This window comes from Gavia stellata, chromosome 6 (assembly GCF_030936135.1).
Source record: "Gavia stellata isolate bGavSte3 chromosome 6, bGavSte3.hap2, whole genome shotgun sequence".
NCBI lineage: Eukaryota > Metazoa > Chordata > Aves > Gaviiformes > Gaviidae > Gavia > Gavia stellata.
Window position 1 is genome coordinate 53,177,071 of NC_082599.1, and position 13,648 is coordinate 53,190,718.

Below are 13,648 nucleotides of genomic sequence, written 5' to 3' on the forward strand. Positions count from 1 at the left end.
CTCCACTGCATAAACATTCTTGATAAGGCAACATTTTAGGCATTCTGCAATACTAGCTAACATTTGAATGAAGTTTACTCTAAGGAGCGGCCTCACAGTTGGTCATAGCTTTTCAAAGTCAGTTATCTACAAGAAGGGTGTGTTGAGGTTGGAATATCTCCCAGCATGCAAAACCATTTTCAACTTGATTCAGTAGTTTGGACTTCAAGTTTATTTAAGACTAGTTGGATCATGTCACTCACTACCAATTAAGGAAGGAGGTTTTAGATGTTTATACTTGGCAAGCCTTTACATGGGGGTAGGGCAAATTTGCCTTGGCATAACACATTTAGTAAATATGTTCAGATCGATACCTTATGTTCAGCTTTTTAAATCAGATCTTTGCAGTTACCTTTTTTGGGCACTCAATTTATTTAAAGTATGTCAATTTAAGATATAGATTGTTTTCAAGGGGAGGAGAGAGTATTTCACCAAAATTTTGGATTTTTTTTTTTTAGTTTAGGTTTTTCTTTAGGCAGGCTGTGAACTGAAGGCCATTTTTACTACAACATTTCTCAAAGCAATCACAAGACAGCCCCACGGCTTTACATCTGTCACACTAAAATCAGAGTCCAGTACAGCATCTTTAAGAAACCTCCAACCTTAATACAGATTCAAGCCGGTCAATTCCACTCATTTTGTTACAATTTTGCCTCTGTAAAACTCAAACACACACACACAAATCCACCCTAACAACTGATGACGACTTTTTTTTAAAAAAAAAAAAGAGGAACTGTGCCTGCAAATGAAAGTGACCAATCACAGGTGGCAATAATGTCAGAGGGTGCATTTTTAATCAGATGGTCGCTGCTTTGGGCAAACTTCACACTCGCCCTTTAGATGTGGCAGGCACGATGTGTGTCAATGCCACTCCCATTAGCTTCCAGTGTGCCTCCTGTTTCAGCCGAAAATCTTATCTGCCAGACGCAGAAAGGCAAGCACTAAAGCGCTAGGAAACGCTGTCAAGTATCAGCCCAGTTTAGAAAACCTCCCCTCCTTTGCAACCCCTTGCATAAATGACCTCTGTCCTTTCCTGGAAGGGACCTGACACCCCACAAATAGCTGGGCTGCTGCAATGTTGGAGGCACGAGCAAGCCGAGGGCACAGAGGGAGAGAGGTGGCAAGGAGACCTGTCTCCCCGCTGCAGAGATAGAGGCTCTCTACAAGCCTAACAACCCCCAGAATAACGTAAGGAGGGGCGGGGGGCACTGACAGGCCTCAGCCAGGAGCCAGGGCTGAGAGAAACTATTCAGCCCCAACAGCGCGGCCCCAAGGAGCAGCTCCCCTGCGGCCCCCGAGCGGCCCTTGCCGCCCTCTCCTCCTGCGGCCCCCGCCACTGACAACTCGCCCCCTCCCCAGATCAAGCCCCAGGTGCGCCGCCTCGACAGCTCACGACTCGGGGGCCGGCCCACGCCGTGCCCTCACCTCAGTGAACGGGTCCATCGCTGCTGCTGCTGCTGCTGCTGCCGCCGCCGCCCGCGCTCCGCCCGCTCCCTCAGGCCGCCCGAGAGTGGCAGAACCTCCACCCCAACCGCTCCTCGGATTTGAATTTCAGCGCCCGCCTTAGCGGCGCATGCGCGAGGCGGCGCGAGGCGCTGCGCGCGCGCGAGGCGGGGCAAGCCGCCGGGCGCGCCCGGCTGCGCTCCCACGCCGGCTGCGCAGTCACGTGACATTCAGGGACGCGTGCCCCTCCCCGCCCTGCCCCGCCCCTGCCGCGTCCAAGGCAGGCGCGACGGGCAGAGGCAGACGCGCGCGTGCGCACAACGTTCCGCCCCGCGCCGCAGCAAGCATTGATCGACAGGAGTTCTATCCAATCCGACAGGGGCTTGCCCTGCTCTCCCTCCCCCTCGCAGGCTGCCTCGTCTGTGCGGGAGACGGTGGGGGGACGGAGGTGTGCGAGGGCCCGATGCGGGCTCCGCTGCTGCCGGACTCACCTGCGCGGCGGTCCGGGCTGGCTCGCTCTTTCCCGGTTCTGGGAGCAGGCCTGGCTTTGCGTGCTGCACCCCCAGGCTCTGGGTCTGAGCCCTGAGTGTGGTCGTGCTGTCCAGGGTTTCCGTGTGTTGTGTGCAGGGACTGCCAGCCATGGCGGCCTTGTCCTACTTTCTGTCAGCCCAGCCGGGCACAAACTGGGTTTTTTTTTTAAAGAAAACAGGCTTTTACCTCCTTTACAGGCAACTAGAGCCAATACTGCATGGTTGACTCCACATCTTGCTGCAGCTGCTCAGTAGGAGTGTCCCCCAAGCCTTTTTCATTTGAAGCTTCATTTTTCAGCTGGCATTGATGGGAAAACACGATTTTAATGTTACGCTGTGAATGGAGATGATACTTAACCCAGTGCAGTTGTGAAAGTCGCAGCTCCTCATGGCTTTCAGGTTTTTCTTGCGTCACAGCCCATGGTCTCATCAAACCTCGCCCACCAGTTCCTCCCGCTGTCCCCTTCTCCATTTCACTGACAGACCTTTCTTTGTGTGCAGGTGTTAGGGATGCTGAATTGTCAGAGACCCATCGGGTGCTCAGATCCAGTCCTTGCTATCCAGGCACCATCTCAGACTCCCCTCCCATAAATGTGTTGAACGCAATTGCAAATACAGTTTGGTTTTTTGTCTCTGCTGTTGCCCCCGGAAGGCTGCTATAGGCCTGACTGCCCAAATGACTAAACCTCATCCTATTCCCAGTCTATCCATGCATATTGGCACCCTTTCATACCTTTTTGCTCATATGCAAATAGTGTTCATTACCTTGCATGAATGCCCTTCTTCCCTAGTGCTGTGCTTCTTGCCTCTTGGATTATTTATAGGCAGCAGTCATTTCTTCTTCCAACCTTTACTTTGCCTTCTTAAACAAACCACACTTTTCTAATCGTCCCTCATTAGAAAATCTTTCCAATGCCTTATTTGCAAGCAGCATGGCATCAGTGTGCAGCAGAATCTAAAAATAGAATATCAAATAATTCTTTTCTGAAAAAATCTTCAAGATTGGACACCCTGGCCAACAAATGTCCCTGCACTGTTCTCAGATAAACACGGGTTGGAGCAGCCCAAGGTCCAGCGTCAGAACTTGATCACGCACCAGGCTGAAAATTGGGACTTACCAGATGGGACTCACCACTCATTCATAAGCTGTGAACCAGCCTATACAGTGATAAGAAAGGACAGGCTTTATTTCCTTCAAGAGAAAGTAGGTATAGCTATCACTGGGAAATAACAGAAACATTCCTTTAATGGAGCAGTGGACAATCAATGCCGGCAAATACCAGAAGACAAAATAGCCAATATGGAGCGCAAAGTCGTTGGCAGAAAATAAAAAGAATTACCATTAAGTCCTTTCTTTGTCCTGCCATCCCAAAGGAAGAAAAGCCATGCAAAATTTGAGCCCTTTAAATAGAACAGAATTATTGCAATTCAAACATGCTTTCTGCTTTATATATGGATTTATGAGATTTACACAGTGCAGCGCCAGCTATCGTTCGTGCATTTCCAAACGAGGCTTCATCCATTGCTGTCGTCTTTCAAACGGTACGGCATAGCGCATGATGCTCATCCTGGGGACCAACCAAAATGGTGTTAGCTGCACTGTTAGTGTACACAATAATCTCATCTGCTATTTAATATTAAAAAAGAGGGAAATAATCATGCTCTATTTTGTAAAATAAATTTCTCGTAAAAAGTTTTTCTATAAAGTATATTCTGAAAAATGAAATTGAGATTCCTAGGAGTGTATAACTGCTTAAAACATCAACACAGCACACATGTGACAAATGTCCTTTCCTTTTGGTCTCTACAGAGCCAGTAATTTCTTCATCATTTTGATCCAGACTCGATGGGGCCCTGCTAGAAATAAATAGAATACTTAGTTTCTCATCTTCTCAAGGGGTTATGTCTGTCTTCCAGAAGAGCGATGGACGGTAAATATATCTTAACCTTTTATCGCTCCAAAGAGTCAAAGAAAGTCAGTCTTTTTCAGGAATGGTGCTATAAAATGGCTACGAGATCCTTCGTCTGCGTAATGTGGGGCGTGCAGCCCATAGCAATGGAATTTCCAAGCAGGGTTATTTTTTTCCTTAATAAATTAATAAAAATATTTGCAACTTATGGAAAAAATCAACTGATGTTTCACAATCTGAAGGAATAAAGAAAAAGAGAGGGAAAAAAAGGAATGCCATGTTGAAACCAGCAGAACAATGATCCGGCTCTGCTTGCTGAACAGCATTATGTTTTATGCCAGCCTTTTGCATTCAAAAATTATGAATCACACCCTTCACTGTCTCCTCACCCCACGTGATATGGTTTAAGATTTCTTCTTGCCAGGGGTAAGCTAATGAAAAGTAATCCCTTCTGTAACAATAAATAACACAATACAAAGCACTCGGGGAATGGTTTTTGCTGGCTTGCAGTTTTCATGGGAATTGAAAGCATAGGCACAGAAGCCAGTCATTTGTCTTTTAACATGGCAAGAAAAACATTTTTACTTTCCCAGGTTTTCCTTCAAAAATGTTAAAAGCATATTGACTGTCTTCAGGTGTGTATTTTCATTTTCAGAAGGTTATAGAAGTTTGCATTAGCACTTTAATAAGAATGGAGCACTTTTTAACTAATAAGGAGAGCACTAGCCAAAGTTCTTGTAGCTCTGGCTTCCTTACAATACCGATACAATCATAAATGTAAAATATTGAAAATGCTGATCCCAGTGTGGTCCACTGCATAGCTCCATTCTGTAATCCTCAGAGAATATTTCCAGAACTTTCTTTCTGCTGAGAAATTGAGTTCACAATTCTGACTCCAAAGGAAAGATGAGCAAGGTGCTTCCTTTGATTCACAGAAGAATCTCAGTAATCCTGTCATTTAGAGAAAAATACTATTTTCTAACTTGCAGTTTCCTTTATTCACAGTTAAATAATTCAAAGGGAAAGTTGATGCTCACCTATCTTGCCCTTGGAAGCAGATTCAATCTATTGCATGGTAATACAGTACATTGTAGTATTCCTTGTAGTTAAGATTTACCTTCAAAAGGCATTTTTTACCAGAAAATTCACTCTTCTGCTAATCGGTTGGAGAGCTGTCATGATTCTGATGCTCATTTCGCACTGGTAGTATGATTGCATAGGATGCCATAAAGAGGAGAAGCAAATGTATAGTCTAGTACACAGTGTTGTGCATCATTATTTCCGGACTATAGTCCCATTAGAATTCATTCTTCCCTGTGACTTCTAACAAAGGGTTTAACCTTGGGGAAGAGGCAAGGAGACAGCCCTTGCAGAGCTTCTTGAGGACTGTGCCACCAGCACGGACATCCCTTTCCCCTAGCCCACCATCTTTCTGCCTCCAGTGGATCCTGGAGGATGTATGGTGCAGGTCTGACTCTCCATGTCTCGGTGCCTAAGATGAAGCCAGGCTAAGAAATCCCCCACTTCACAAGCCCCACACCAGGACCCCTGTATAAGGGAATCCTGCACTACAGAAGAGCAGTAAGAATATAATACCCATCCTTTCCTCAGTGATTCTGAAAAGAATACCAAATTTTGCCCTCAGATCCTCTTGAATAGCCTAGGATGTCAGAGACACGGCCTGGGAAAAGGCAATTTCACCCCCGAACAATGAGTGGAAGGGGTGGTCCATAGTATGGCAAAACACAGCAGTTTGGATTAATCTGTATTTTCTATTGCAAATATTACAGAATCAGAAACATTTTGATGGGCAGCATTTAGGATCTGTTCTCTGTTGCCAAACCAAAGGTGATTATACTGCTTTTGTCAGCTCCTATGATAATCACAGAGGTAACTTAGGCTGACATTTTCCAGTGAAGGAATGTATTTATGTCAGGAATAAGACAGCTTTCGTGAGTGAGTAACCCAATGCGTGACATGGATTTAAATTAGCAATGCTCAGAGCACAAGTCTCTCTTCTAGTAGCCTGAGTAGGAAATTGATAACCAGCTCAACCAGACTAAAAGAATGTGAGACCCCGTAGCCATTACAGTCTAACTTTCAGCTGTGCTTTATCGTACCAAAAGGCTTCATTTATTACTCTGTTTGGTTAAGTGTAGCTGGGGGGGAGAATCCTTTAAACTGGACATTTGCTGGGGGAAAATATGCTACATTTTCAGAATGTACAGAATGAATTTCAAAGAGCGTGAATTCTATTTGTTCCCTCACTTGCCATTTGCAAAATAGGGGAGGTTCTCAAGAAAATGCTGGCTTGCTGAAAACACCGTTTATATTGAAGTTTGGAAAAGCACATCGTCATTTATATTTTACACTAAATTACCGTCTGATGACATGGATGTATTAGTGTTAACTGTTGTCAGAGCTGAAATGCACCATCTCATATGAGAAGCGACTGAGGGAAGATCACACAGAAATCAAAGCTGGAGGGAAAAGCAAAAACATTATGGGGAGAAAGAATAAAAAAAAGAGAAGAGCAGAGAATGGCAAATAACAAGGGAATATAACAAAGAAAACAGGAGGAAAAGACAGAAGAGAAAATAAATTAAAATGGAAAAATAGGGAAGCAAGGAATGAAAAAAACCTCGTATTTCATTAACAACAATAGACAGTTGTCAAGTGGACTCAGTTTCAGAAAAAATCTCTGGGTGATTGAACTCTGCATTTTTACAAGGCTGTGGGAGTTAAGAAACATTTGCCTGTCATGCACTCTGAAAAGATTTATTATGTTCACAATTTTCTTAGTATAATACTGCATTTATATCACTAAATCACTGAAAGTTTCTCAGGACCTTTCATTTAGGTCTCCTGACTGATTTACACAAGAGAGGGGAATTAGACTTCCTTCGTTTGTGTCTCAGTTATAAAATACCCGCTTTTCTTTCTTTATCCATACGGTACAGCTGTACCATTTGCTGACATGAAAATTCTGAAATTAAGCAAAGGGCCTGAGAGTAGTTAAGTGCCATTATGTTAATTTAGACCATGATGTTAATTTACAGTACCTGAGACTTACTTGCAACTCTGCAGCATAATGCAAAGTAATCGCATAATCACATCAGCAATTTCACCAGCCAAATTGTATCACAATTTATATTCTTGAAATAATTTTCTGAAAGATGGCAAAATTAGGAGATTCTTCTTGAAAAACAATTTTTCACTGAAAAAAAGTGTTCTGTCAGTTCTAGTTCCTTTTTTTTAAAGACTCAGTATCCTGTAAGCTCAACAGGTGATAATTTTCTGACTTCATTCTTGCCATCTTATTCTCATATTTTATATAAATAAATGAAACTACAGGTCACACATAAAATAAATCATAAATGATGCATAAGGAAGGCCAAGAACGTTACCTACAAAATTACCTTAATTTTTTTAAAACTAAAGTAGGTGCTCCAAGTTAAGCATAGCCTGTATGCTTTGCTAAACAAGGAAAGACCTAAGGGTATGAAATGGGTTTTACATGAATTAATGATATTTTTTTTCTCTTTACTTTCCATGTCATTCCTCTGAAAAAAATCCATACAGTAACATGAAATCTTTTCTGCAATAGTAGCATGTTTACACTAGAGGGTGCTACTTAGACAGGCTTTTAGGCTGCTTAGTGTTTTGCTTTGGAAGTCTCTTTTTCAATATTTGGGGAAAAATGCACATCTGAAAAAAGAAGAAGCTGTTTTTAGAGGGAGAAATTCTATTCAAATGTGAACCAAAACAATTAAAATGTAACGGTGATTGGTAATAAAGTCATCTCAGCTTCAGTAGAAACTACGTATATAATTACACTGAGGCTGTGTTAGAAACAAGTAAACATCCCTAATATTTCAGTCTGCTTTTGCTTAAAAAACTATTATGACATGGAAAATAGATTAACTAAAGGAATATGAAAATAAGATCATGGCTCATTGTTAATGAGAGGGACAGAAACATCTGATAGAGAAAAAAAAAGTAGCAGTCCACAGTACAAATACAGTGTCACTGAATGTCTGGGTGTGATATGATGGAGGGTTGCCTTACCTTGCAATAAAGCATGAAAGAAGGCGAAAGGAATGGAAATGGCCAAGAGGTTATTTTAAATAATTCTTCCCTCGTCCTTCCAGTGATGGTGAGGACTGTCAGAGCCCTGAACGTGTCCCTCCACATCTCCAGGGGCTTTGGCTGCCTGGAGTCAGAGCCCGCATGGAGATGGTGGAGGTGTCGGGCCATGAAGAGAGCTGCTGCTCCCTGACAACGGTTTGCAAGTGGCTTGGTACGGCGGCTTTTCTTCTTACACCTCTAATCCACAAATCTCTTTTGAACTCAGCGGATCTGTAAGAAGGCAAGATGGTGTGTGTCCTGCACCGTCCCCCACTCAGAGATTCTGGAGCTCCAACTCTGAGAGTCTAGTAATGCCACGATAAAGTGGTACCCAGGGAATCTCCAAAACCAGACATGAGGCAGAGAAGAATAAAGTCTGAAAAGAACTCTGTCTTGGCTTATGCTTCTCCCAAACTTGAACGCTATTTCCATCAGCTGAATTTGTCACTGATACCACTTGAAAGGGTTTATTCACCATGGAGTAAACAAAATAGCCCCAGCTGTTTTATAGTCCCATTTAACCCCACAAACTATGCAGGAACCTGCAAGGTAAAGCCAGGTAGCACTACCAAGCATGTACTTGGAAACTGGAAAAAGAGAGTGGGCTTACATCTTGGGTTCTGCCCCTCATTGAGTCCAGTACTTCTCCTTGAAAACGGTACTTACCAGAAGACCACCTTCTCCAGGCCAGGCAAAGCCCCTTCCGCTCTACAGATCCTGTCCTAAGTGAGAGGATCTGGATGTCCCATGAAATAAAATGCTTTGATGAAGAAGTAGATCATTGCTCTTTCCCCAGCTGCTGGATCTTTGCCCACTGAGGTCAGCTGCGAAGGGTCCCCTGCTCCCAGCGCTGGTGCTCCAGCCGTAGGAGAGGGCTGGCCCCGGCATGCAGGTGAGGCCTCTTTCTCCAAAGCACCATGTAGTCATACCCATTACTGCACAAGTTGCATCTTGTAAAAAGCTGCTAAGACCGTGCTTTATGTTTCTTGGATATCTTCTTTTCATTTTCTAAGTCTGTTGTACAGCCTGGACCAGCAAAAAATAGGGGATCAGGTAGGCGGTATGGAAGAGGAAGGGATAAGGAAATGAATGGCAACAGGGAAAGGAACATTGTGCTTTTCTCAGGTTGGTTAAGTAACAAGTGAAGTCCCCGCCTGATCAGCCAGAAAGGGCGATGCATTACCATGAAAGCATTTGCTTTTCAACTGAACTTATCCCAGCACCACAAAAGAGTTGGCAGACTTCAAAAGGCCCAAAGACAAAGTACGAGTATTTACAAAATTCTCATTATTTGGTGGCAGATTGTCGTTAGCCTTGTGCGGCCTGACCTGGTACTTGTGTTGCCACAGCAAGGTATCTGTGACTCATCTGCAGGTGTTTGCGGTTCGGCAGGCAGCCTGCGCTCGCTCGGGCTGCCTGCCAGTCCTGCCTGCCGGTCCTGCCTGCCGGTCCTGCCTGCCACTGCCGGAGGCAACATCCTGCCTTTCTCAGAAAGACCCCTGTAGTGACAAGGCATTGCTGCAGAAGTGGGCAGATGGTTAGAGGAGGAAAGGTCAAGAGGGGTCTATTGGTCCATCTGTCCATACTGTAAGCAGGTGCATGCTTTACTGCGACTAATGTATTTATATAACCCAGTTCTCTGCCATAGGAAAGCAGCCTGTTTTTCCTTAGTAGGTATAACTGCATTTGTGAATGTACAATAGACAACTCTGATTTTTTTCCCCATATGTTAACAGACAACAGTCAGCTATGTTTGTAGGTTCATATCACGAGGATCTTACATTGCTTTCACTTCTCGGAATTCTACTACAAGGTTTCCCCTTGTTGGGCTGGGTTTATGGTCTTAAGCCTCCTTAGCATAAAGCGTGAACAAATTCAGTGGATAAATCAACCTGAATACTGGAGCTGTATCAAGTTGTGCTCTTTAAGGCATCTTAAAATAGCAGTCCCATTGAATAAGACTACGAGTAAGCTGCTTCCACAAGCATGTGCTGCCTTTGCTGTGTACTAGAAACACAGGACCCAGCTGGAATCGGACGGCAGTGTTAGACATTTCAGAAGGAGTTTCTAGAAAGAATATGTCTGGAAGGACAGTCAGTTGGAGTCACTTGGTCAATGAAATTGTTTGGTCATAAGATATTCAGCCAGCGAAGCGTCATTAAGGGAAGGAGGGGAGGCTAACCTTGCCGCTCAGATGGCCCTGAAACTGTGCTAAATTATGCAGAGTTAGTTAAGGACTCTTGTTCTCAGCTTTCCTAATTCCTCAAGGATTCTTTCTTGTCAGCATAGAGAAGCGAAAGAAAGATGTTGGTGTGAATATGGGGGAGGAACCAAATAAAACCGACGTTAAAACTGGTGTGTGTATATATATGTATATGCATATTTAAAATCCAAATGCACATATACACATATATGTTTATATATGTGTGTGTGTGTGTGTTTGAATTTTGTAGTGTTAGCTCATGACAGATGTAGAGATCAATAAAATGTATCACTGCTCTTCCAGACTGTGTTGGAGAGCTTATTGATGCTAATGTTCCTATAAAGATACTCTTCTGCATGCAAGACATTGCAGTATTTTTGACCATGTGAATATGAAATTATGTCTGAAGGCATGACCAGATAAATCTGAAATTATCTCTGGAAGTAAAGTTACCCTGAAGCTGAAGTACAAGATGCGTGTCAGCTTTAATTCTGTCTCCTAACAATGGATATGTGAGGCTACGATATAGATCTATTTGTGTTGTGGAACTGTGTTTTTTAAGCTGTATTCCACAGTGTGGCTCATCTAAACTTTACCATTTGTCCCCATGTCCCCTCACCTCGCTACAATGCGATCCATGCCAGCTGCACTGATAGCCTCCAGGAATTTTTTCAAGACAGAGTAGCTCGTCTTTTTCCCACTGTCCGTCCAGACAGACTTGCAAGCTAAGATGCCTTTGAGGTCAGAACTGCAAGAGATGCATTAAATATATATATAGCATTCTTGTCATACTGAGATACTTAGTAATGTTTTTCTTCACTGAGCTTTCCACATTAAGCTTTTCATCAACAAACATGACAAAGCTTGCTTCAGAGCCAAAGCAGAGAACAGGGGCAGGTGGCCTTTTAGCATCCCTCCTCTGTGCCTTCTGCTACTGCCTTTGGCATCCTCTTGCTAGAGCCAGGAGCTAGCATGACCTAACAAAACCTTCAAGCCATCCTGTAAAGGAAAAACACTAGAGGGAAAAGAAGGAAAAAAAGCGGAGGCAGCAGATTCAGGGGTGGCTGAATGCCCAAGCGCTGGGTGAAAAAGGACTCAGACACCAGGGAGAAGTAGGCAGGAGATGAGAAACACTGAGAGAAGGCATCCACCGGAGGGAGCAAGGAGAGGGGATAGATGTGTAAAATATACATCAAAAGCTGGAGTTACCGATTCCATTGCTATGGCTTCCAAGCATATATAACATATCATCTCTAAAGGAGAATTTAGGGTCTACACAGCAAAACCATTGGGGGGTTAGGGCAGGATGGTATGTCGACTTTACATTGTAGCAGCCATTTATCGTTTCTTCATCTGCTGTGCGGATTATTTGCTTGAACCGATTCACTGTTTTGGGGCTTTTTTTTCTGTAATTGCCAAGTATCAGAAGCAAACTCTAACCCATTAGCGATAGCTTTGTCTCTCTATATTTAAAACTGTTTATTCAGTTCCTGTAGTTTGAGATTTGGAGACAAGCCTACGGGTTTCAGATACTACAGTGCTAGCAAAGTACTTTAGAGGGTATTTTAGGTTAAACTTAGACATGTTGACAGAGCATATATCTTCTCTGCTCCTCAAAGAATTCAACTTAAAAGGGACATCAAATTTGTCAGCTAGGTAGAAGTCTGTTTCAGCACTAGCTCTTCATTAGCAGGCTGAGAAAAATGACACCTCAGTCTTTTCATAGCTTGTCTTAAGAGTGCCTGGCTTTGACTGTATGTGAGGCAGTACTACATAAAATGAAAACAGGTGCTTTAAAGTTTGTTGTTTTTTTTTTTTTTAAATTATTGCCTGTGAAGAGTGATATGAAAGCAGACAGAACTATCTGATCAGCATCCACTCAGTTGTACGGTTGCATACGAGCAAATGTCTGGAAGAAGGATCCATGAAGTTCAGTAAAACTTTTCCAGGTAGGACACAGAAAGGGGTTCTCAGAAGCCTCACAGGCTGTGATCTGTGGACTTCCCATCCCTGCTACGTGATGATACAGCCAGATCTCATACCTTATAGGATGATGTTATGGAGAGAATCTATGTGTACAGTGCATTACAGGTATGAATTTATCGATGGGAGGGAAGGTGGCAGACATTTAAGCTATTCAACCAAAGCAGCACACAACTTCCCAACTCTCCCCTCCCTGGCAGATCACTACATGCACATAATGTATGTTGAGCACTACTGTGCTGTTAAGTCACTTTCAATTCAATTGCTTTTTCCATTAAGCGTTGACCACCTTCAAAAGTAAATGCGTTAACACGCTAAAATGTATTCTTGTATAATTGACTTCAGTAATGCCCTTAAGTCTTCATGAAGAGTACAGAATCTTCCTACACCATACCTACATTAAATGGCTACACAACTGTAATTGCTACGGTAGAATAACTTGTTCTTTTTGATGTTTAATAGGCATTTTAAAACGTGCAGATTACATTTCAAGGAGTGAAAGGTTTCACAACAAAGCAACGGATTGCACAACAAGTAAAGCAACAGAAGGGTGCAATATGAAGGCCATCTTCTACGTTAAATTCCATTTATTACTTATCAATTTATGACAACCTTCTGGATTAGTAAAATAAGTTATTGCTCCAAATTGTTGCTCCGATGCAATTCCCCCATTCTCTTTAGCAAGAGCCAACAGCTCCTTGTGCCCTGCCAGGGTGGCACGTACCCTGTCTGTACACCCGCTGAGCGCCCTTCTCCCATGCAGCCCTTTCTCTGACTGCCTTAGGCCCGGCAGATAATAATCAATCACACCAATTAGTGTCAGTTACAGCCACGATGATAACTGATAATTATCAGTGACCTGCAAGGCAGTCGCTGGGTGCAGTGTTAAGTTATGCCTGCTAGACTCCTGCAAAGGATGACGCTGAAAACCCGTCGCTGTTGCTGGCACCTCACGCCAAGCCGTGCCGGTGCGATAAAGGGGGCTCTTTCGGCCATGTTTTCGGGCGCAGCTCGCTGCCCGCCCCGCCGGCGGCCACCCCAGGACACCGGCAGGGCCGCCCCGCCCCCTGCACTACAGCTCCCAGGATGCAGCTCGGCCCCCGCCCCGCCCACGCCGGCCATCGGGCGGCGCCGGGCGCGCCGGGACTTGTAGTCCGCAGGGCCGGGCGGGCGCCCCGCTCGCGCGGCTCCCGCCTGCCGGGCCGGGGCCGGCCGGGCGCCCTCGGGCTGGCTTCGGCGAGGCGTCGAGGCCGGCACAGCCCGCGCCGCGCCCGGCGCCGCTCGCCGCCTCCCTCCCCGCCTCCCCTCGGGGCATCCCGCTCCTCCCCGCCCAGAAGGCGGGAGCCCGCCGCCCGCCCCGGCCGAGCTCCGCCGCGCCGGGGGAAGCCGGCGGGGCAGAGCGGCGGCGCTGC

At 44.7% G+C, this 13,648-nt stretch overlaps 1 protein-coding gene across 1 annotated transcript in view; it reads right to left on the reverse strand.

The window, feature by feature from the left end:
• The window catches only part of ANLN (anillin, actin binding protein), a 29,627-nt gene extending 28,145 nt beyond the window's left edge, over positions 1–1,482 (reverse strand). Inside the window, exon 1 of the mRNA XM_059818546.1 lies at positions 1,465–1,482. Coding sequence (XP_059674529.1) covers positions 1,465–1,482 — 18 coding nt within the window. The remainder of the gene's footprint in view (positions 1–1,464) is intronic.
• Between the last annotated feature and the right edge of the window lie 12,166 nt (positions 1,483–13,648).